Raw genomic sequence first — 25,372 nt, 5'->3', positions numbered from 1 at the left:
GCAATGTGAAGTAATGCCAGTCCTCATATCCAATCCACATATCAAGTACAGTTCCATCATAAGGAATCTACTGGGGTCAAACACACTGCAGGATGACTTCCACTCTCCAAGACCCGCACAGTAAAACGAGCGTAGGAGACCTCACTACCTGCCTGTGGACAGCCAAACACTAGCGAGGCTCGATGGTAGCGGACCCATTTCACGAACTGATCAGACTCAGCATAGCTATGCCCCCTCACTCAGGCGGGTAAGGCCAAACCCCATCTCAACTAACCTTGCAATAGTGGGAGTCGTGGCCTAACGGTATAAGGCACTCAGGTGCTCATGATTTCCACTCGGTCTCTGCGTTGAGGCGTCTCCTCAGTACCGTGAAGGTTTAAGGGCTTTCACCCAGGGACATCTTATGCGCCCCAAATGCTCAAGTATCATTTCCGGTGTCCACACACGACCATCCACGATATTTCTATGGAGGCTACGGCCCTAATGAAGCAAGGACGAATATCCACATGCTATGCAATGCTAGATGCATGAATCACACAATCACCCATGCATCGATCCCAAGCATCCATCGTGCTTCAGAGGGGAAAACTCCATCCCTCGGGGAGATACTAACATGTCCTACACAATGGTACAACCATGGCTAATCATTCCTCAACCAAGCATGCATATGATGCGTATGGGAGTGGGCCATGAAGATGAATAGGGGTGCCAATGAGGTGAAGATGAACTCTCTACCTAACCATGAAGGGTCTAGGTACTTAACCAATTCCTCATAAGGAATACAACCTCTAGTGGGGGCCCATTTACCTAGAGTAGCCCACGAGACTAAGCATACAAGTTACGGGCCTAAATAATATAGAGATGGGCCTAGCAAAAGACTAACGTGGGCATTCAACCACACTTAGATACAAATGGGCCTAGAGGGGTCCAAATGGGGACATTCAACCATCATTGCCCCAAGGCATCCAACTACGAACTATAAGCTACAAGGCCCAAGGCCCACATCCAATCCATGTACATAAGTCCATATAAAGCATTAAGAACTATGGGTCCAATCCATCCATAACAACATGGGCCAAAGGAAGGGAATCAAGGCCCAAAGCCCAAGTTCCAATGGCCATCAAATCCATGCATTTAGTTGGACTGAATGGGCAGCCCATGAGCACAAAAACATAGCCCAAAAATAAATCTAAGTTGGGTGAAATGGGGCCCCACTACATCAGCCCAATAACTAGCAATTTAAGTGGGCAACCAAGGGCCCAATACCACCCTTATCTCAGCCCATAAGTCCATCAAAATGGTGGAAGTCAGCCCAACATATGGCTGGGCCAAGCTGGGATGTTCTAGCCCACACTGGGCCCACTAGGAAGTCCCAAAATCTGGTCTAAGTTTGGATCCCACAATGATCATCAATGGTGGCCCAAACATGCATTAATTAAACCGAAGAAAATACTAAATATAAGGGAGCAATAATTACCCAAATTTCCTCAATATGGTGGGCCCCACATCTAATACAATTTCAGCCCAAAAACAGTGTTTATTTGAGGCCCTTGCTGGACTTTCAGCCCACCCAACTTCTTGGGCCTGCTGAAGTCCAAAACTTGTCTAAATAGGTGGGGAATTAATCCTATAGGGGCTGGCAACATTCATAGGGGGCCCCACCAGATTAGAAATAGGGGTTTTGCCATAAAACTGAGTGGGCCTGCTGCTGGACTGCAGGTCCAGCAGTAGCCCAAAAGGGCAAGGGCGTCCCATGCCTGGGCGGTCCAAGGCCATGGACGGCTTGGGCCAAACACATACAACAAGGTGGGCTCCTCACGTTCCAAGTGGGCCCCACAGGGGACGTCCACCTAGGGTGGACCCTCCCCACGTGGGCCACCCATGGATGGGACGGCTGGGATAAAACACAAACACATGGTGGGCCTATGGGCTAGGGACGGCCAGCCAGGTTGGACGTCCGCCAACTAGACGTCCAGCAAGGCTCTCTGGTCCAACCTGTTGGCCCCACTAACATGGCCCAATGGGCCTCCATGATATCATAAAGTGGGCCCCAAAAATCATGCACAAAGCCCCAATGGGCTGGGCCCAAAACTGCTACAAACACAAAGAGGACAGCAAGGTTGGAAGAAAATTTCAGCAATGCATGTTTGTGTCCTAAATTTGGGCACTCCAATGGAGTGGGTCCAAGGCCTCTATAATTCTTGATATTAAGGGCCAAGGTCCCTCATCATGTCTACAACAAGATGAAACCCAGAAAGATGGTTCATCTTCATCAAAATAATTTATGAATTAAGGTTTTCTTGAGGTAATGTTGTTGGACTGCACAACAGAAAAATCTGACAGTCCACCATGTTGGCCCACCCTTTTAGTGGCTCAAATGGGGTCAGTTGGGGCTGAAATTTGGTATGCTCATAGGTGGGATATACACTTGCAAGAATCATATATTATATGGTATCAATCACCCTATCAAAAATTTAAAAAAAACAGGCCCCAAGATGGCCCAAAAATCTGTCCAGACAATTCTGGACAGCAACATATATCTGATTTAAATAAATTATAAATACTACTTAAAAGGGGATTTAACCCGATAAAATCATGGTTTGGTCCACCCTAGTAGGCCCCACAAACTTCTATACCATCCCCACAATAAAAACACCTTTGCATGTACCCCATTTAGAAGGATTTTGGGGCCACACGTCCAAGGGTGGACTGCCATGGGCGACCTCCCACTTTGGACGGTCTGGATTTTGTTGGTCCACAAGGTGGGCCACACACTCATTATCAGAGATGAATTAACAAGAAAAGAAGAAGAATACGGCCACAAGGGAGGGGTCTCCGCCTCATTGAGGCCCTTCCCTTCATCATACATGCATACACATTTCACTATATTAAGATGTACAAGATCTACATGATCAAGGCTATCTACTTGGGATCTGTGAAAGAAAAAGGCATGAAGGGATCCATGGAGAATGGTTCCTCGCATGCAATGTAGGATAGGCTACAAGCCACATCTATGGAGACTTGGGGCCACCACCATCACTTGATGGGCCCCACAAGCTCCAACATGGGAAGAAAGATGAAGAATAAGAAAGAAAATAAAGAAATCTGAAATTTACAATGCATGTACACCCACCTAAGCAATCAAGCTCCAAAGTTACACCATCTTCATCTACAAGCTCTAGGAAAAGTGGATCTATGGTTGAGATGAGTTGAAGGTGGGATTGGGAGGTATTTGGGGTAGCAAGGGGCTGAAAATAAGAGGGAGGTGGGACGTTGGAAGGTTAGCAAAGGGAGAGGAGAAGGAGAGTTAGAGAGAAATGAGAAGGAAATGGAAGTTAGGAGGGGTTGTAGGAGAGTAATCATTGCTCTCTCTAAAAGAGAAATCCTTGGTTAAAGAAAGCACGCATTAGCTAGGGAGATACAAACAATGCTCATAAGGTAGGGTAGGCTTGTATCTATAGGGTTGTACATTTTCTACAAACCCTAAACATAGGCATGACATCATCCACTACATGGGGAAACGTGTGGAGCTAGGGTGGGGTCCACCATCCACATATCAATGGTCCATATCAAGTGTTGCCCATAACTTGTGATGTACACGTCGGATTCACGCACGGGACGCGGCGTTGAAACCGCGGCGCCAATGTGGACTCAATGGCATAGGTTTCGGGTCGATCCGAGTCGGGTCAACATGACCGGACTTAAGGATGACCGCAAACACTATCCGTATGCCGCGGGTCATAGGGATTCGACCGATAGGACCGCGGGACCTAAAGGAACGGCGTGCACACTTGGGTTAAGGTCTTACAGCTCTCCCCACCTACAAAGAAATTTCGTCCTGGAAATTTACCAAATCTAGGACAAAGGAATGCAAAAACATAATCATATATATCAATCAGCAATCATAAGAAAAGCTACTTTTATATGACAAAAACTCAACCCAATCTGGCATCAAATGAGGCATTTATGAGCGTGTATCCGTTGAATCGCTCGATTTGGAAATCTTAACAATCCATATTGACCCCACTACACCTTCACTAGGGGAATGACCTTGGTCCCGAGAACCTACGCATTCCGATCAAGGATGTAAATCGGCTACTCGATATAGGATATAGGAGCTAGCAAGAGTCCTCACGGACCTCAAGGGGTTGTCAATCAATCCGAGCTCTTTTCGGACCATAAGAGCTGTCCGACCCACACTTCCTCAACATGCGAGATACATGGATGGACACATTGTTGAATCCCGATTATGACTTCGACTTTCGAAGGCAAGGCGAAGCGTGGCCACAGCGGACGCGCTCGATCAATCCACGAGGCTCACATATGAATGGTTCGAGAGGCAAGCTTGCAACAGATCTTCATCCAAATCGAACCACGCTTTATAAGAAAGCGAGACCCTGAAGACTTTATCACCATATCCTCCACGACCTCAAACTCGAGAGGTCGACGCCGATGATCATAAAACTCTTTGTATCGGCTCGAGCCGTGCGCATTCCTTTCTTTCTTTTTTCAAGGATAATATCCACAGCTCGATGTCTGTGCACAAGCTCGGGACAGATGACAAGACGCATCATACCAACCTCGAACAAAAGAGATCTACCACGAAAATTCCTACCATGATGGCTGTCCTCCAATAGGAAGTCGATGCCAATAGTCCATAATTTATTCACTTTGTAAGCACAACCTTAAACGCAAACACTCACTCTCCAACCTACCCGCAGTTAATCACACAGTTCTCGAGTATATCCTCAAGGATCCGGTTGACCCTTGCTTTCCTTCATGCCACCATGCCATCTGCGGATGATTAGTGGTACTGAGATGGAGAGTGGGATCACCTACTTAACCCCATCATACAAGATAACTCCTCCAAAACTACCGAGAGAGGCGTAAATCTTGCGTGCGCTCTCATTGGTCTCCACGGTGGAATTACACTTCGCAAGCCAATCCATAGGACACGATGAAGTGTGCTGACTTCGTCAGTCGATCGACGACAACCCAGATGGCATCGTGACCGCACTGAGTACTCGACAAACCCATGATGAAATCTGTCGACACATGCTCCCACTTCCAAACTGGAACGCTCAACGGCTGCAAGGGACCAGGAAGTATTTTTGGTCGGGGATGAAATGCTAGATTGCTAGCTTCCTTGACACGCTGGCAAGTGTCACACTCGGCCACGAAGCTAGCAATCTGGCGTTTCATCCCCGACCAAAAGTACTGCCTCCTCATATCTCTGTACATCTTCGTGGAGCTCGGGTGGATGGTAAATCTCGATCGTTGTACCTCGCTCATCAGATCACGACGCAACTCTGGCACGTCCGGGACAATCGGCACACTCATTCCTATGCGTAATGTCCCGGACCATCGGAACCAAGGTTTGCATCGAGGAGATAGTGAGATCGCTCCACGGCATTTCGATCTTCGACTCAAGTAACTCGTCCGTCTGCTGAGCCTCGATCACCCTAGCAACCAAAGAGGGTTGAATCGACAACCTCGAAAGCTGAAACATGGAAGAATGCAGACCGAACTCAAAGTCGAACTCCGAAACATCCTTGAGCATCTGCCACTCTCAAACCATCATCTATGCCACCAGGCCTCATGGCTGATGCCTGATCGCGTCCCCCACCACGTTCTCCTTACCCGGGTGGTACTAAAGGTCAAGTCAAAATCCTTCAACAATTCCATCCATCGCCACTGTCGCATGTTCGACTCGGACTACGAAAACAAATACTTCAAGCTCTTATGGTCCAAAAAGAGCTCGAACCTAACCCCATAGAGATAATGCCTCCACACCTTCAGTACGAAGATAACTATTACTAGCTCCAGATCATGGGTGGGGTAGTTTAACTTGTGGACCTTGAGCTAGTGCAAGGCATACGCCACAGGCTTCCTGTGCTGCATCAAGACAGCACCCAAGCCAACTCTGGAGGCATCGGTAAACACAACAAAACCATCACCCTCATCAAGAAGAGTGAGGACAGGAGCGGATGTGAGGCGGTCCTTCAACTCCATAAATGACTCCTCGCATGCGTCACTCCAAACAAACTCAGCGCCCTTTCGCGTCAACCGAGTCAGCAGTGCTGCAATACGGGAGAAACACTCGATGAATCGTCGATAGTAACTAGCCAGACCAAAGAAGCTACGGATCTCGGCCGCGTTCGTGGGCTGGCTATAAGACCCTAACCCAAGTGTGCACGTCTTTTCTTTAGATCCCCCGGTCCTACCGGTCGAATTCCGGCATCCCGCACCCTACGGATAGTGTTTGCGGTCATCCTTAAGTCCGGTCACGTTGACCCAACTCGGATCAACCCGAAACCTATGTCATTACGTCCGCATCGGCGTCGTGGTTCCAACGCCGCGTCCCATGCGTGAATCCGACGTGTACATCACAAGTTATGGGCCATGCTCGATATGGACCATTGATGTATGGATGGTGGACCCCACCCAAGTTCCACACGTTTCCCCATATAGTGGATAATGTCATGCCTATGTTTAGAGTTTCTAGAAAACCTACAACCCTATAACTACAAGCCTACCCTACCCTATGAGCATTGTTTGTATCTCCCTAGCTAACGAGTGTTTTCTCTAACTAAGGAGCTCTCTTTTAGAGAGAGCAATGATTACTCTCCTACAACCCCTCCTAACCTCCATTTCCTTCTCATTTCTCTCTAACTCTCCTCCTCTCCCTTTGCTAACCTTCCAACATCCCACCTCCGCCTTATTTCCAGCCCTTACTACCCCAAATACCTCCCAATCCCACCTTCTTCAACTCATCTCAACCATAGATCCACTTTCCTTAGAGCTTGTAGATGAAGATAGTGTAACTTTGGAGCTTGATTGCTTATGTGGGTGTACATGCATTATAAATTTCAGATTTCTTTATTTTCTTTCTTATTCTTCATCTTTCTTCTCATGTTGGAGCTTGTGGGGCCCATCAAGTGATGGTGGTGGCCCCACGTCTCCATGGATGTGGCTTGTAGCCCATCCTACATTGCATGCAAGGGACCATTCTCCATGGATCCCTTCATGCCTTTTTCTTCCTTAAATCAGGGATCTTTGGGTCATATAGACCCTTGATCCTTGGTGGAGATTGCATCTCCACCATAGATCCCAAGTAGATAGCCTTGATCATGTAGATCTTATACATCTTATGATAGTGAAATGTGTATGCATGTATGACGAAGGGAGGGGCCTCAATGAGGCGAACCCCTCCCTTATGGTCGTATTCTTCTTCTTTTCTTGTTAATTCATCTCTGATCATGAGTGTGTGGCCCACCTTGTGGACCAACAAAATCCAGACCGTCCAAAGTGGGAGGACGCCCATGGCAGTCCACCCTTGGACGTGTGGCCCCAAAATCCTCCTAAATGGGGTACATGCAAAGGTGTTTTTATGGTGGGGATGGTCTGGAAATTTGTGGAGCCCACTAGGGTGGACCAAACCATGATTTTATGGGGTTAAATCCCCTTTCAAATAGTGTTTATAATTTATCTAAATCAGATATATGTTGCTGTCCAGAACTGTCTAGACAGATTTTTGGGCCATCTTGGGGCCTGATTTATGGATTTTTGATAGGGTGATTGATACCATATAATATATGATACTTGAAGGTATATATCCCACCTATGAGTATACCAAATTTCAGCCCCAACTGACCCCATTTAAGCCTCCAAAAGGGTGGGCCAACATGATGGACTGCCAGATTTTTCTACTGAGCAGTCTAGCAACATTACCTCAAGAAAACCTTAATTCATAAATTATTTTGATGAAGGTGGATCATCTTTGTGGGTTCCATCTTGTTGTAGACATGATGAGGGACCTTAGCCCTCAATTTCAAGAATTATCGAGGCCCTGGACCCACTCCATTGGAGTGCCCAAATTCAGGACAACAACATGCATTGCTGAATTTTCTTTCAACCTTGCTCTCCTCTGTGTATGCAGCAGTTTTGGGCCCAGCCCATTGGGGCTTTGTTCATGATTTTTGGGGCCCACTTTATGATATCATGGAGGCCCATTGGGCCATGTTAGAGAGGCCAACAGGCTGGACCAGAGAGCCTTGCTGGACGTCCAGCTGGCGAATGTCCAACTTGGCTGGCCGTCCCTAGCCCATAGGCCCACGTGGGGTGGGTCCACCCTAGGTGGACGTCCCCTGTGGGGCCCACTTGGAACGTGAGGAGCCCACCTTGTTGTATGTGTTTGGCCCAGGCCGTCCATGGCCTTGGACTGCCCAGGCCTGGGACGCCCTTGCCCTTTTGGGCTACTGCTGGACCTGCAGTCCAGTAGCAGGCCCACTCAGTTTTATGGCAAAACCCCTATTTCTAATCTAGTGGGGCCCCCTATGAATGTTGTCAGCCCTTATAGGATTAATTCCCCACCTATTTATACAAGTTTTGGACTTCAGCAGGCCTAAGAAGTTGGGTGGGCTAAAAGTCCAGCAAGGGCCTCAAATAAACACTGTTTTTGGGCTGAAATTGTATTAGATGTGAGGCCCACCATATTGAGGAAATTTGGGTAATTATTGCTCCCTTATATTTAGTATTTTCTTCGGTTTAATTAATGCATATTTGGGCCACCATTGATGATCATTGTGGGATCCAAACTTAGACCAGATTTTGGGACTTCCTAGTGGGCCCAGTGTGGGCTGGAACGTCCCAGCTTGGCCCAGCCATAGGTTAGGCTGACTTCCACCATTTTGATGGACTTATGGGCTGAGATAAGGGTGGTATTGGGCCCTTGGTTGCCCACTTAAATTGCTAGTTATTGGGCTGATGTAGTGGGGCCCCATTTCACCCAACTTAGATTTATTTTTGGGCTATGTTTTCGTGCTCATGGGCTGCCCATTCAGTCCAACTAAATGCATGGATTTGATGGCCATTGGAACTTGGGCTTTGGGCCTTGATTCCCTTCCTTTGACCCATGTTGTTATGGATGGATTGGACCCATAGTTCTTAATGCTTTATATGGACTTATGTACATGGATTGGATGTGGGCCATGGGCCTTGTAGCTTATGGTTTGTGGTTGGATGCCTTGGGACAATGGTGGATGAATGTCCCCATTTGGACCCCTCTAGGCCCATTTGTATCTAAGTGTGGTTCAATGCCCACCTTAGTCTTTTGCTAGGCCCCATCTCTATATTATTTAGGCCCGTAGCTTGTATGCTTAATCTCGTGGGCTACCCCAGGTAAATGGGCCCCCACTAGAGGTTGTATTCCTTATAAGGAATTGGTTAAGTACCTAGACCCTTCATGGTTACGTAGAGAGTTCATCTTTACCTCATTGGCACCCCTATTCATCTTCATGGCCCACTCCCATACGCATCATACGCATGCTTGGTTGAGGAATGATTGGTCATGGCTGTACCATTGTGTAGGACATGTTGGTATCTCCCCGAGGGATGGAGTTTTCCCCTCTGGAGCACGATAGATGCTTGGGATTGACGCATGTGTGATTGTGTAATTCATGCATCTAGCATTGCATAGCATGTGGATATTTGCCCTTTCTTAATCAGGGCCGTAGCCTCCACAAATATATCGTGGATGGCCGTGTGTAGACACCAGAATGATACTTAAGCATTTGGGGTGCATAAAATGTCCCTGGGTGAAAGCCCCTAAATCTTTACAGTACCGAGGAGACACCGCAACGCCGAGACCGAGTGAAAATCATGAGCGCCCAAGTGCCTTATACCGTTAGCCCACGACTCCCACTGTTGCGAGGTCGGTTGAGATGGGGTTTGGCCTTACCCACCTGAGTAAGGGGGCATAACTAGGCTGAGTCTGACCAGATCGTGAAATGGGTCCGCTACCATCGAGCCTCGCTAGTGATTGGTTGTCCACAGGCAGGTAGTGAGGTCTCCTATGCTCGTTTGACTGTGCGGGTCTTAGAGAGCGGTAGTCATCCTGCAGTATACTTGACCCCGATGGATTCTTTATAATGGAACTGTACTTGATATGTGGATTGGATATGAGGACTGGCATTACTTCGCATTGCATTGGCATCGGCTGTATAAGCCTTATGTTGCATCGCCTCGGTATGGCATCCAGTACTCATGTATTGCATTGCATAGCCTCGGTACGGCTTACTGCATTCATAGCTTAGCCTCCGTACGGCTTGTGGCATTGGTATCATTCATATTTCCTTCTACATTCTCCCGTCTTCTTCTGAGTACCATTGTCACACACCTTCACCACCCTCTAAGCTTTCTATAAGCTTATGCACGATTGATGCGTGCAGGAGATCCTAGGTCAACGTAGTAGCGGTGGGGCATTAGATTGGAGTGTGCTGAGGACCCATTGCAAACTTTTCTCTTCCTTTCTTATGTATTTCCTTTTGAGCCTTATGTACCTGTAAAAGTTTAAATTTCTAGTGGATTTTCCAATGCGTTCCTATGGTTACTTTCTAAGATTACTGTGTTATGATCTTGGGTATGCTCCATCGGATTAGATTTATGCTATGAAAATCCTCCTTGTGGGATCCCAGGATCAGAACCTGAGCCAGGAACCGAGAACGGGGTAATACGGAGGCTGTTGCGGCCAGAACCGGCTATCAAATTCCTTGTGAGTCCGATTACCGAGTCTGGGGCGTGACAGGAGTTAGTATCAGAGCATACCAAGTAATCTCGGAATGACTTGAGTTAACATTGCATATCTGCTACGAGCTTAGGACAAGTCATGTCCCGAGAGCATTCCCTTCATTCCGTTGAGCCTGTAAGATTCTAATCCCTTTGCACCCATCGTCCTTGCTATTTTGTAGGCGATGCCGCCTAAGTGAGGCGCCCATGGCCGTGGTGCCCATAGCCATGGTTCTCATTCTACTCCTGCGACCCGATCGACCCAAGCACATCCTGCTCCACCCGTTGTGGACCCTATACCTGAGGTTGTGATTCCACCCCCAGTGGCACCTGTTCCCCCACCTGAGCCTGCTATTCCAATTCCTGAGGCTCCTGCCACTCTTGTGCCTCCACCTGAGGCTAGTGCCGCCCCTGTTTTCCCAGCGGTTCCCATAGGGATTGAGCATTTTCAGCAGATGATGTAGGCCGTCACTGCTGCCCTTCAATCCCGTCAGCCTGTCCCTGAGGATCCTAAGCAGTCTAACCAGCTACAAGCGAGCGTGATATTCCGCGAGTTCCGACAGCATGATCCCCCGATGTTCATGGGTGAGCCCGACCCTTCTGCCGCCGAGTTGTGGCGCACTGAGGTGGAGAGGATATTGTCAAACAACCATTTACTCCAAAAGCTTAAGCTGTTAAAGTGTGGTGTATCAATGTATATCAAGGAACTTTATCACTTCAACAGATATTCGACACCATGCAGTGTCCGAGCAAGCAGAGAGTCTCGTTAGCCACTTTCCTTCTGCAGGGCGAGGCCCGACATTAGTGGTCATCAATATCGAGGATGACCGGACCAGGTTTTATTTGGACCTAGAAGGACTTCGCGGATCGTTTTGACCAGAAGTTCTTTCCCAAGCATGTTCAAGAGCAGAGGGCGATTGAGTTTGAGACCCTAGTTCAGGGTGATATGACGATGTCCCAATATGAGGCCTGTTTTGTAGCGCTTTCCCTTTTTGCTTCCTACCTCGTCGACAATGAGAAGCGGAAGGTTCGCCGTTTTGTGAGCGGCTTGCGTCCCGCTCTTCGCAGTCGGGTGGTAGGACATTGCTTGACAACGTTTGATTAGGTCGTTCACAGAGCGTTGGTATATGAGGAGGATTGGGCCATGTCCGAGAGGACCCGAGATCAGAGTTCCGACGGATACTGGAAGAAGAGGGCACCTTCTAGCAGCTCCCGACAGCACCGTCAGCAGATGTGGAGGGGCCAATTTGAGTTTAGGCAGCCCGCAGCGCAGTCAGCAGCTTCATCATCGACGCAGCCAGCCGCTCCTTCCTCCGGGCCGTTTTCTGGTGTTTGCTATGGATGTGGGCAAACAGGGCATCGGAGGCATGAGTGCCCTCTTCCCTTGCAGCAGCAGAGGCCACCGCAGTTGCCCCCGCCCCATCCTCCTCAGTGGCAACGAGCATAGCATCAGAGTCCCGCTCCTAGGCATCCTCCCCAGCAGCAGAGGCAACCAGGCAGACCACCTCAGAGGCCGCAGCAGCAGCAAAGACAACAGCCGAGGGGACATGTACCTCCCCCACAGTCCCTGGATTGAGTATATATTGCCACACAGCAGGTGCAGAATTAGGATCCACAGTCTTCAGGCTTGCTTCCTTTGCCACCTCAGGGCAAATTCTATTCCACGCAGCAGGCGCAGGGCCAGGACCCGCAGTCTTCTACTGGTGGAGTTGTTGAGGGTATTCTCCTTGTTTCTTCTTGTATTGTTCATGTTCTGTTTGATTATGGCGCTTCCCATTCCTTCGTGGCCGAGGAGTTTTGCCGATCGACCGGTATTCCGTCGGAGTTCGCATTTGAGGCTTGGGCCGTTTTGACTCCATTGGGGAAGTCCGTTGTTTTGAGCCGTCGTTGCCCTTCTTGCCCGGTTTTGGTTGGCGATATGATCTTGCCCGCCGATTTGTTAGTGTTTCCGATGGTGGAGTTTAATGTCATCCTGAGTATGGACTGACTTATCGAGTACAATGCTATCTTGGACTCTGCCGCGAGGACAGTCACGTTTCATATTCCCGGCTTGCCAGTATTCCAGTTCGTTGCCGAGCCCAGAGGAGAGTTGTTGTCCAGTTTGTTGGCTTGTATTGTCGAGGAGTGTGGCAAGGTGTATTGAGCAGCTGCCAGTAATTTGCGAGTTCCCGGATGTGTTCCAGGAGATCCCGGGTTTGCCACCGCATCGGCCGTTTGAGTTTCAGATTGATTTGGTACCCGGTACCGCACCGATCTCGAAGGCCCCCTACCGGATGGCACCGATGGGGTTGCGGGAACTGCAGCAGTTGGATGAGCTCCAGGATTTGGGTTTTATTCATCCCAGCAGTTCACCATGGGAAGCCCCGGTATTGTTCGTGAAGAAGGATGGCTCGTTGAGGCTCTGTATGGATTACCGCGAGCTCAACAGGGTCACTATTAAGAACCGATACCTGCTTCCCTGGATAGATGATTTGTTTGACCAGCTGCAAGGTACTCAATTCTTTTCCAAGATAGACTTGCGCTCCGGTTACCATCAGATTCGGGTCCGAGAGGACATTCCGAAGACAGCATTTCAGACGCGCTATGGTCACTTTGAGTTTCTGGTCATGTCGTTCGGACTGACCAATGCGCCCGCCGTGTTTATGCAGCTGATAAACAAGGTCTTCCGACCCTTCCTCGATCAGTTTGTGATGGTGTTTATTGATGATATTCTGGTATATTCGAGGACTCGGGAGGACCATGTGATGCATTTGCAAATTGTGCTTGAGACCCTCCGTGCCCACCAGCTGTATGCGAAGCTGGAGAAGTGCGAGTTCTGGCAAGATGAGGTGAAGTTCCTCGGTCACGTAGTGACGAGAGAGGGTGTCGCTATGGACCTCTCGAAGGTTGATGTACTGCGTCAATGGGGCCAGCCCACGAACGCGTCCAAGTTCCGTAGCTTCCTTGGTCTGGCGAGATACCATCGATGATTCATCGAGGGTTTCTCCCGTATTGTAGCACCGCTGACCCGGTTGACGCGGAAGGGCGCTGAGTTTGTCTAGAATGACGCATGCGATGAGGCATTTATGGAGTTGAAGGACCGCCTCAAGTCCGCTCCTGTCCTCACTCTTCCTGATGGGGGTGGTGGTTGTGTTGTGTTTACTGATGCCTCCAGAGTTAGCTTGAGTGCTGTCCTGATACAGCACGGGAAGCCTATGGCGTATGCCTCCCGCAGCTCAAGGTTCACGAGTTGAACTACCCCATCCATGATCTAGAGCTAGCAGCAATTGTCTTCACACTGAAGCTGTGGAAGCATTATCTCTATGGGGTTAGGTTCGAACTCTTCTTTTCGGACCATAAGAGCTTGAAGTATTTGTTTTCGCAGTCCGAGTTGAACATGCGACAGAGGCGATGGATGGAATTGTTGAAGGATTATGACTTCGACCTTCAGTACCACCCGGGTAAGGCGAACGTGGTGGCGGACGCGCTCAGCCGTCAGCCATGAGGCCTGATGGCACATATGATGGTTCGAGAGTAGCAAATGCTTCATCAGATCCTTCATCAGATCCTTCATCAATACATCTCAGCACGCTTTAAAGAAAGCTATAGAGAAATTGTTGAGCCCTAAGACTTTGTCAATATCCATATCCTCCACGACCTCAATCAGATGTTTGGAATAAAACTTTTGCATGGAAATCAATCATCACGCTTCCTTTCGTTTCTTTTTTTTTTTCAAGGATTCGATTGAAAAAGTAAAGTTATACAAACAGATGACAAGGCATCATACAAGAACAGTAAAGAGGCCGAACCCCGAAAATTCCCCATGACAACCCCATGGCTGTCCCCCAATAGCGTAGGAGTCGATGCCAATCCAACATTAATTTATTCACTTTGAAGACAACCTTAGACGCTTAGCACCACTTATTCTCAAAAAACCTACCATTAAGTTCTCCCGATATTGCCTAGAGGCCTGCAGAAACGACTTCATCTTTCTTTCCTTCATGCCACCATGCCATAATCTAATTAGTGGACCCGAGGATAGTGGAATCACCTGCTTAACCCCATCATTTACAAGATAACCCCAGAAATTCAGGAGTATCGAGCAGAGGCAACATCCGTGGAGCAGTCAGACAGGCAGATTGGTTCCGACGGTGGATTACACTTCAGAGGCCGATTGTGTGTCCCGGATGTGCCAGAGTTGCGTAGTGATCTAATGACCGAGGCACACCGATCAAGACTTACCATCCACCCGGGCTCCACGAAGATTACAGAGATATGAGGAGGCAGTACTTTTGGTCGGGGATGAAACGCTAGGTTGCTAGCTTCGTGGCCAAGTGTGACACTTACCAGCGTGTCAAGGCCGATTACCAAAGACCCCTTAGTCCCTTACAGCCGTTGAACGTTCCAGTTTGGAAGTGGGAGCATGTGTCGACAGATTTCATCATGGGTTTGTCGAGGACTCAGTGCGGTCACGATGTCATCTGGGTTATCATCGATCGACTGACGAAGTCGGCACACTTCATTCTGATGCGTGCGTCCTAAACTATGGACCGGCTTGCGAAGGTATTCATCGAGGAGATAGTGAGACTGCACGGCATTCCGGTTTCGATCATATCTGACCGAGACCTAGATTTACATCTCAGTTTTGAAGGAGTTTCCAGCAAGCGATGTGGTCCACTTTGCATCTCAGTACCGCTTATCATCCGTAGACGGATAGGCAGACCGAAAGGATCAATCAGATCCTTGAGGATATGCCCAGAGCCTATGTGATTGACTTTGCGGGTAGTTGGGACGAGCATTTGCACCTTGCAGAGTTTGCGTACAACAACAATTATCAAGCGATTATCGGCATAGCTCCTTTTAAGGCACTATATGGTAGACTGTGCAGATCTCCTAGCTGTTGGACTGAGGTTGGAGAGCGTCGTCTCCTAAGTCCCGAGCTTGTGCAGCTGACATCAGAGGTTGTGGATATTATCAGGCAGAGGATGCGCACAGCTCAGAGCCGATAGAAGAGTTTTGCTGATCATCAGCGTCGACCTCTCGAGTTTGCAGTCGGGGACATGGTATATCTCAAGGTCTCGCCTATGAAGGGCGTGGTTCGATTTGGAGCGAAGGGCAAGCTTGCCCCGAGCTTCATTGGACCTTTCGAGATTACCGAGCGCGTGGGCGCTGTGGCCTACAGGCTTGCCTTGCCTTCAAAGTCGTTCGGGATCCACGATGTGTTCCATGTATCTATGTTGAGGAACTGTGGGTCGGACATCATTCCAGTGATTGATTGGCAGCCCCTTGAGGTCCATGAGGATGCTTCCTATATCGAGCAGCCGATTCGTATCCTTGATCAGAAGGAGCAGGTTCTCAGGACCAAGGTCATTCCCCTGGTGAAGGTGTAGTGGGGTCATCATTCCGAGGCTGAGGTGTCTTGGGAACGCGAGGCCGAGATTAGATAGCGTTATCCCCATTTATTTGATGCTTGATTGTTTTATGATTCTATACATTGCCTTCTCTTATGATTGTTAATTGATATATATGATAGTGTTTCTGCATTCTTTTTTTGTCCTGGATTTGGTAAATTTCGAGGATAATTTCTTTGTTGATGGGGAGACCTTAAGACCCTAACCCAAGTGTACACGCCGTTCCTTTAGGTCTCGCGGTCCTACTGGTCGAATCCTGGCGACCCACGACCTACGGATAGTATTTGCAGTCATCCTTAAGTCCGATCGCGATGACCCGACTCGGATCGACCCGAAACTTATGCCATTGTGTCTGCATCGGCGCCACGATTCCAACATCGCGTCTCGTGCGTGAATCCAACGTATACATCACAAGTTATGGGCCACGCTCGATATGGACCATTGATGTGTGGATGGTGGACCCCACCCTAGCTCCACACGTTTCCCCATGTAGTGGATGATGTCATACAACCCTATAGCTACAAACCTACCCTACCCTATGAGCATTGTTTGTATCTCCTTAGCTAATGAGTGCTTTCTCTAACCAAAGAGCTCTCTTTTAGAGAGAGCAATGATTACTCTCCTACAACCCCTCATAACCTCCATTTCCTTCTCATTTCTCTCTAACTCTCCTTCTCCTCTCCCTTTGTTAACCTTCCAACGTACCACCTCCCCCTTATTTCCAGCCTTTGCTACCCCAAATACCTCTCAACCCTACCTTCTTCAACTCATCTCAACCATAGATCCACTTTCCTTAGAGCTTGTAGATGAAGATGGTCTGACTTTGGAGCTTGATTGCTTAAGTGGGTGTACATGCATTGCAAATTTCAGATTTCTTTATTTTCTTTCTTATTCTTCATCTTTCTTCTCATGTTGGAGCTTGTGGGGCCCATCAAGTAGTGGTAGTGGCCCCAAGTCTCCATGGATGTGGCTTATAGCCCATCATACATTGCATGCATGTTGCATGCAAGGGACCATTCCCCATGGATCCCTTCATGCATTTTTCTTCCTTAGATCAGGGATCTTTGGGTCATCTAGACCCTTGATCCTTGGTGGAGATTGCATCTCCACCATAGATCCCAAGTAGATAGCCTTGATCATGTAGATCTTGTACATCTTATGATAGTGAAATGTGTATGCATGTATGATGAAGGGAAGGGCCTCAATGAGGCAGAGACCCCTCCCTTGTGGCTGTATTCTTTTTCTTTTCTTGTTAATTCATCTCTGATCATGAGTGTGTGGCCCACCTTGTGGACCAACAAAATCCAGACCGTCCAAAGTGGGAGGACGCCCATGGCAGTCCACCCTTGGACGTGTGGCCCCAAAATCCTCCTAAATGGGGTACATGCAAAGGTGTTTTTATGATGGGGATGGTCTGGAAGTTTATGGGGCCCACTAGGGTGGACCAAACCATGATTTTATGGGGTTAAATCCCCTTTTAAATAGTGTTTATAATTTATTTAAATCAGATATATGTTGCTGTTCAGAACTATCTGGACAGATTTTTGGGCCATCTTGGGGCCTGATTTTTGGATTTTTGATAGGGTGATTGATACCATATAATATATGATTCTTAAAGGTATATATCCCACCTATGAGCATACCAAATTTCAGCCCCAACTGACTCCATTTGAGCCTCCAAAAGGGTGGGCCAACATGATGGACTGCCAGATTTTTCTGCTATGCAGTCCAGCAACATTACCTCAAGAAAACCTTAACTCATAAATTATTTTGATGAAGGTGGACCATCTTTCTGGGTTCCATCTTGTTGTAGACATGATGAGGGACCTTGGCCTTCAATTTCAAGAATTATAGAGGCCCTGGACCCACTCCATTGCTGAAATTTTCTTCCAACCTTGATGTCCTCTTTGTGTTTGCAGCAGTTTTGGGCCCACCCCATTGGGGCTTTGTTCATGATTTTTGGGGCCCACTTTATGATATTACACAGCCGGCGGAGGTCCAACCTGGCTGGCCGTCCCTAGCCCATAGGCCCACCATGTGTATGTGTTTTATCCCAGCCGTCCCATCCATGGGTGGCCCATGTGGGAAGGGTCCACCCTAGGTGAACGTCCCCTGTGGGGCCCACTTGGAACGTGAGGAGCCCACCTTGTTGTATGTGTTTGGCCCAGGCCGTCCATGGCCTTGGACCGCCCAGTCCTAGGATGCCCCTGCCTTTTTGGGCTACTGTTGGACCTGCAGTCCAGCAGCATGCCCACTCAGTTTTATGGCAAAACCCCTATTTCTAATTTGGTGGGGCCCCCTATGAATGTTGCTGGCCCTTATGGGATTAATTCCCCACCTATTTATACAAGTTTTAGACTTCAGCAGGCCCAAGAAGTTGGGTGGGCTGAAAGTCCAGCAAGGGCCTCAAATAAACACTGTTTTTGGGCTGAAATTGTATTAGATGTTGGGGCCCATCATATTAAGGAAATTTGGATAATTATTGCTCCCTTATATTTAGTATTTCTTCGGTTTAATTAATGCATGTTTGGGCCACCATTGATGATCATTGTGGGATCCAAACTTAGACCAGATTTTGGGACTTCCTAGTGGGCCTAGTGTGGGCTGGAATGTCCCAGCATGGCCCAACCATATGTTAGGCTGACTTCCACCATTTTGATGGACTTATGGGCTGAGATAAGGGTGGTATTGGGCCCTTGGTTGCCCACTTAAATTGCTAGTTATTGGGCTGATATAGTGAGGCCCATTTCACCCAACTTAGATTTATTTTTGGGCCATGTTTTTGTGCTCATGGGCTGCCCATTCAGTCCAACTAAATGCATGGATTTGATGGCCATTGGAACTTGGGCTTTAGGCCTTGATTCCCTTCCTTTGGCCCATGGTGGTATGAATGGATTGGACCCATAGTTCTTAATGCTTTATATGGACTTATGTACATGGATTGGATGTGGGCCTTGGGCCTTGTAGATTAGGGCGTGTTTGGATCGCAGGCCCACTTCGTATTGCATTGTTTTATTATTAAAAAATACAATATCGATCATTTGAAATGGATTTGAAATCCGCCGTTATACGTGGCGGGTGATTACAGCGCCAAACCAGAATAGCCTGGACACACATTATGTACGTATAGTAACAAGACATCGGGCAGTGCAGCGCCCACATTGCACTGCACCGCCTCTATAAAGAGAGAAGACCTTCGTCTGTAGCGTGCTTCGCTGGTCCATCTCTCCTTCTTGCGCCCTCGTTCTTCTTCTCCGTCTATCTCAACCCTCTTGCGACAGACTTGGATGTCATTACGGCCATATCTGAGACGTAGAGGCAGTTGTTAGCATCGTCTTCTTCGCTTACGTTGAAGATGGGATGTCTTCATCTTAGGTTGATCCTGCCATAAATCTCCTTATTCTCTTGCCCAAAATAGCTTACCCTAAGGGCAGAAGTGAAAGAAGGTATATGATTTTCTTCCCACTATATATTCTTGGACAACAGGTGATCATCGTTTTAAATCGATCGTATCCATCCTTTCATTGATGGATACCGTTTCTCTCCGTGTACCTTCTTTTGGAGAAGGGCCTATAGAAGCAAACAGATTGATCCTTATAATCTATGTTACATCCAGGATAGGCCTAATATTGGGTGTCATACTGTATGTTAATCAATATAGGTTGATTGACGGTTTGGATGAAACACATACATCGTGATGAGGCCCACATAGCTACGACCTAAAATCAATGGTGAAATGAGATTATGTCGTAGACGAGGTCCATACCTTGTTCATTTCAGTTCGATCCTTCAACAAACAGTTAATATGCATATATCAACTGATTACATTTCCAAAGCCAGTCCTTCCCAAACAATCTGTTCGTCAACGAAGAGGGCGCTCGATATAGTCTACATCCGCCATTGTACATCTGCGGTATTGAATAACAATGCAATACAACCCTATATGCGAATCCAAACACGCCCTTAGGGGCTTTCACCCAGGGACATCCTATGCATCCCAAATGCTCAAGTATCATTTTCGGTGTCCACACACGGCCATCCACGATATATCTGTGGAGGCTACGGCCCTGATGAAGCAAGGGCGAATATCCACATGCGATGCAATGCTAGATGCATGAATCACACAATCACCCATGCATCTATCCCAAGCATCTATCGTGCTCCAGAGGAGAAAACTCCATCCCTCGGGGAGATACCAAAATGTCCTACACAATGGTACAACCATGGCCAATCATTCTTCAACCAACAATGCATATGATGCGTATGGGAGTGGGCCATAAAGATGAATAGGGGTGCCAATGAGGTGAAGATGAACTCTCTACCTAACCATGAAGGGTCTAAGTACTTGACAAATTCCTCATAAGGAAAACAACCTCTAGTGGAGGCCCATTTACCTGGGGTAGCCCACGAGACTAAACATACAAGCTACGGGCCTAAATAATATAGAGATGGGCCTAACAAGAGACTAAGGTGGGCATTCAACCATACTTAGATACAAATGGACCTAGAGGGGTCCGAATGGGGACATTCAACCACCATTGCCCCAAGGCATCCAACCACAAACCATAAGGGCATGTTTGGATACGCGTATAGGGCTGTATTGCATTGTAATTCAATACCGCAGATGTACAACGGCGGATCTAGACTGTATTAAGCGCCCTTTTCGTTGACGAACAGATTGTTTGGGAAGGACTAGCTTTGGAAATGTAATCAGTTGATATATGCTTATTCACTATTTGTTGAAGGATCGAACTGAAATGAACGGTTAAGCAGACCACATACAATACAAGGTATGGACCTCGTCTACAACATAATCTCATTTCACCATTGATTTTAGGTCGTAGATATATAGGCCTCATCACGATGTATGTGTTTCATCCAAACTGTCAATCAACCTAACATACAGTATGACACCCAATATTAGGCCTATCCTGGATGTAACATAGATTATAAGGATCAATCTGTCTGCTTCTATAGGCCCTTCTCTAAAAGAGGGTACACGGAAAGAAACGGTATCCATCAATGAAAGGATGGATACGATCAATTTAAAACGATGATCACCTGTTGTCCCAGAATGTATAGTGGGAAGAAAATCATATACCTTCTTTCACTTCTGCCCTTAGGGTAAGCTATTTTTGGCGAGTGAAGGAGATATATGGCAGAATCAACCTAAAATGAAGACATCCCATCTTCAACGTAAGCGAAGAAGACGATGCTAACAACTGCCTCTACATCTCAGATATGGCCGTAATGACATCCAAGTCTGTCGCAAGAGGGTTGAGATAGACGGAGAAGAAGAACGAGGGAGCAGGAAGGAGAGATGGACCAGCAAAGCATGCTGCGGACGAAGGTCTTCTCTCTTTACAAAGGCGGTGCAATGCAATGTGAGCGCTGCACTGCCCGATGTCTTGGTACTGTACGTACATAACGCATGTCTAGGCTATTCTGGTTCGGCACTGTAATCGCCCGCCACGTACAACAGCGGATTTCAAATCCATTTCAAACGACCGATATTGTATTTTTTAATAATAAAACAATGCAATACGAAGTGGGCCTGCGATCCAAACACGCCCTAAACCTTCACGGTACCGAGGAGACGCCTCAATGCCGAGACTGAGTGGAAATCATGAGCGCCCGAGTGCCTTATACCGTTAGGCCACGACTCCTACTATTGCGAGGTCGGTTGAGATGGGGTTTGGCCTTACCCGCCTGAGTGAGGGGGCATAGCTAGGCTGAGTTTGACCAGCTGGTGAAATGGGTCGCTACCGTCGAGTCTCGCTAGTGATTAGCTATCCACAGGTGGGTAGTGAGGTCTCCTACGCTTGTTTGACTGTGCGGGTCTTGGAGAGCGGCAGTCATCCTGCAGCATACTTGACCCCGGTGGATTCCTTATGATGGAACTGTACTTGATATGTGGATTGGATATGAGGACTAGCATTACTTCGCATTGCATTGGCATCAGCTGTATAAACCTTATGCTGTATCACCTCGGTATGGCGTCCAATACTCATGTATTGCATTGCATAGCCTCGGTACGACTTACTGCATTCATAACTTAGCCTCAGTACGGCTAGTGGCATTGGTATCATTCATATTTCCTTCTACATTCATTCTCCCCTATCTTCTTCTGAGCACCATTGTCACACACCTTCACCGCCCTCTAAGCTTTCTATAAGCTTATACACGATTGATGCATGCAGGTGATCCTAGGTCAACGCAGTAGCGGTGGGACATTGGATTGGAGCGTGCTGAGGACCCGTTGCAAACTTTTCTCTTCCTTTCTTACCTTATGTATTTCCTTTTGAGCCTTATGTACCTATAAAAGTTTAAATTTCTAGTGGATTTTGCAATGCGCTATGGTTACTTTCTAAGATTACTGTGTTATGATCTTGGGTATGCTCCATCAAATTAGATTTATGCTATGGAAATCCTCCTTGTGGGATCCCAGGATTGGAACCTAAGCCAGTAACCGAAAACGGGGTACTACGGAGGCTATTGCTGCCGGAACTGGCTATCGGATTCCTTGTGAGTCCGGTCACCGAGTCTGGGGTGTGACACAACCAATGGTTCAATGGTAGACGAAGTGCATTTCAACACCGAGATCATGGGTTCGAGTGCCCATGTGAGGTGTGTGTGTGTGTGTGTGTGTGTAATATATATAAATATATTTATATATATGGGAAATGGTTCTATGAGGTCGATCTCATGGGAACCTCCTATGAGGTCGAGCTGTGTGGGGCCCACCGTGATGTGTGTCGAACATCTACCTCATCAGTCAGATGCAACATTCTATGGTGGGCCATGGGCTTAAAAATCAAGTCAATCTATGACTTGGGTGGGCCACACCACATACAACAGTTGAGAGAGGTTACCCTCCCATTAAAACATTCATAATCATTAATTGGGCCCCACCAAGATGTGGTTCACAAACCCAGCCCATCCATTGTGTGTGTCCCACTTGGATGAAAGGTCAGACCAACTTTCAGCTGCATCCAAAAATCAGGCGGGCACAACCAAGTGCTTTTATATGTTTTAGGCATGTTTTAGGCATGTCTTCACATGGTTTTAGATGGTATGGCCCACCTAAGTTCCATATATGGCTGATTTTTGGGATATCTCATAACCAAAAGGGGACCCATCAAATGCACTGTATAGATGTTCGACACACATCATGGTAGGGCCCACACAGCTCGACCTCATGGGAAGTTCCCATGAGGTCGACTTCATAGAACCATTTCCCTATATATATATATATATATACACACACACACACACACACAACCTCCAATGGTACTGGTACCACCATAACCTTATGGTGGTACCTGCCAGATGTGGGGCCTAGTGATGTGTTCACAGAATACAATCTCTGTCCATCAGATGTCACCTCAAAAAACCCCCAGCCCCCGAACATCAGCCCGATCCAAAACTCAGTTGGGCCATAGCACATGGAACATGCTGAGAGGGAAACCATTGACTAGAGTGTGCGGCCTGCTGTTTTCTATTTATAGAATCCAGTCCATTCACACCCTTCATCTCTGCCAGATGAAGGATCAGGCCAAAAAGCAGGCTGTTTTCTCAAGGGTTGGCGTTCCCTCTTATCTTTTTTCCTTTTTTTGTGGCCCACTTTGGTTTTGAATTGGGATGAGTACCGTGCCTTAGGAGTTTCTTGAGGCAGCACATCAGATAAATGGGTTGGATGGTGTGAAAGATCATGTGGGTGCCACATCTCGCCTGTACCACTGTGAGGCTATGGTAGTATCCGTGCCACTGTGAGAGCGCCCCAACATATAATACCTTATAGATAACAACATTTTTGTTTTAGATAACAACATTGTTTGGTAAGAATCCAAGCCCTGAACAGAAAAAAACAGAATAAATATAGACCTAAAGTATTTCAAGCTATGCTTCTTCAAGATGCAATAAGCTACTGAAATTTTTAAAAAAAAACATAGGACTCCAACATAACCTTTGACACATAAGTCTTAGCTTCTGATAAGGCTCTCTTTAGAGCTATTGCAGCATCTGGAAGGCAATCTGAAAATAAATATAATGCATTCAGTCCATTGTTTCTGTTGAATGGTCCTTTCACTGAAAAAAATTAAAATTAAAAAGAAACATATAGTACGCAAAGATGAAATAGCATGTTCACAGAGAGAGAGAGAGAGAGAGAGAGAGAGAGAGAGAGAGAGAGAGAGGAGAGGAAAAAAAAAATGCACGCTATAAGCAATGCATTATTCTTTTAGTGATCAAGAATGAGCTCCTCAAGCAACCAATGTACTGGAAACCAAGAAATGACACCTATAATGCTATAGGAGCTACATACAATACCAAAAGGGAAAAAACACACTCTCTGCTGTCCATCTGTCCATCAATCAAACATTGACTTGAAGCTACCATTTATCTTTATTTCTATTTTTTATATCTATTAATATCCCTTTATTTGCATTTGATGAATTTATTAGAAAGGTAGGTACAAAATCTGTAGGAGACAACAATTTTTTTTAGGGATACTTAGTTCAAGCAATTGATCTAGACAGTCTATTAGGTTCCCACACACGTTTCATGGGCAACCATGTAAATATCGCACTGACATGACATTAATAACCATCTGATCACTAGCCTCATGGATGATCAAGATTGTTTACACAAAAATAGGTCTAATCAGTGTTCAAAATATCGGTATCGCATTATGTGTTGAATTCTTGAGATACAGATATGTATCGGTTACCGCATGGGATATATCAGTTGTATTGTGTAATGTATCGTTGTTGTTTGAAACATGGGGAAACATCGGGAAATTGGTTGAATTTTTCGATGAAACTTCGGTGATTGTTAAAAAAGACATGAATACACACTTATAAATCAAAACATTACAAAAAAACAAGTACACATAATAGGTTTTCTTTGTATGGGGTCCTAATCTCTGTGTTATCTAACTGAATTGATGCAAAAATATTCGATCTATTCATATAATTTATAAATGTAAGAAATGTGGAAACACAAGCAATACATTCAAAAGCAAAAGAAGAATCACTAGATTAGGTTACAAACATTTTTAATGTGATGTTTGAACACAAAGATTGCAAATGATTCGCGAGAAATTTTTAAATTTTGATTTTTTTTTTCAATTTTTCACAACTCGGCCCTTCTCCTTCAAATCTCGAAATTGAAGCTCACAATCCATGATTTTTCATGCAGAACATGAAAAATCATGAATTTGTAACAATTTGACACAAATTTAACATGAATTACAGAAAATAAGAGCATGGAAATTTGAAAATGCTCACTAGATCGAACATGTGGGATATATCGCACTAGTGCATTTCATATCGCACTAATGGGATACAAGATATATCGTGGGATATATCGGCCGATATCGTCGATATTTAAAACAATGGGTCCAATCAACAATTTGT

The 25,372-nt window shown here is 46.7% G+C and overlaps 1 protein-coding gene across 6 annotated transcripts in view; it reads right to left on the bottom strand.

Annotated features, from left to right (window-relative positions):
- The window catches only part of LOC131253056 (uncharacterized), a 56,683-nt gene that overhangs the window by 18,290 nt on the left and 13,021 nt on the right, over positions 1-25,372 (bottom strand). For all 6 annotated transcript variants that reach the window (XR_009174817.1, XR_009174818.1, XM_058253877.1 and 3 more), the window contains exon 2: positions 23,923-23,990. Coding sequence is in view for 4 of the 6 variants with exons in the window: in XM_058253877.1 (XP_058109860.1) it covers positions 23,923-23,990 (68 nt within the window). In the remaining 2 variants the exon portion in view is untranslated. The remainder of the gene's footprint in view (positions 1-23,922; positions 23,991-25,372) is intronic.

This window comes from Magnolia sinica, chromosome 8, assembly GCF_029962835.1.
Source record: "Magnolia sinica isolate HGM2019 chromosome 8, MsV1, whole genome shotgun sequence".
Taxonomy (NCBI): domain Eukaryota; kingdom Viridiplantae; phylum Streptophyta; class Magnoliopsida; order Magnoliales; family Magnoliaceae; genus Magnolia; species Magnolia sinica.
Note: the sequence above shows the minus strand (reverse complement) of the source record. Positions and strands in the feature narration are given on the sequence as shown.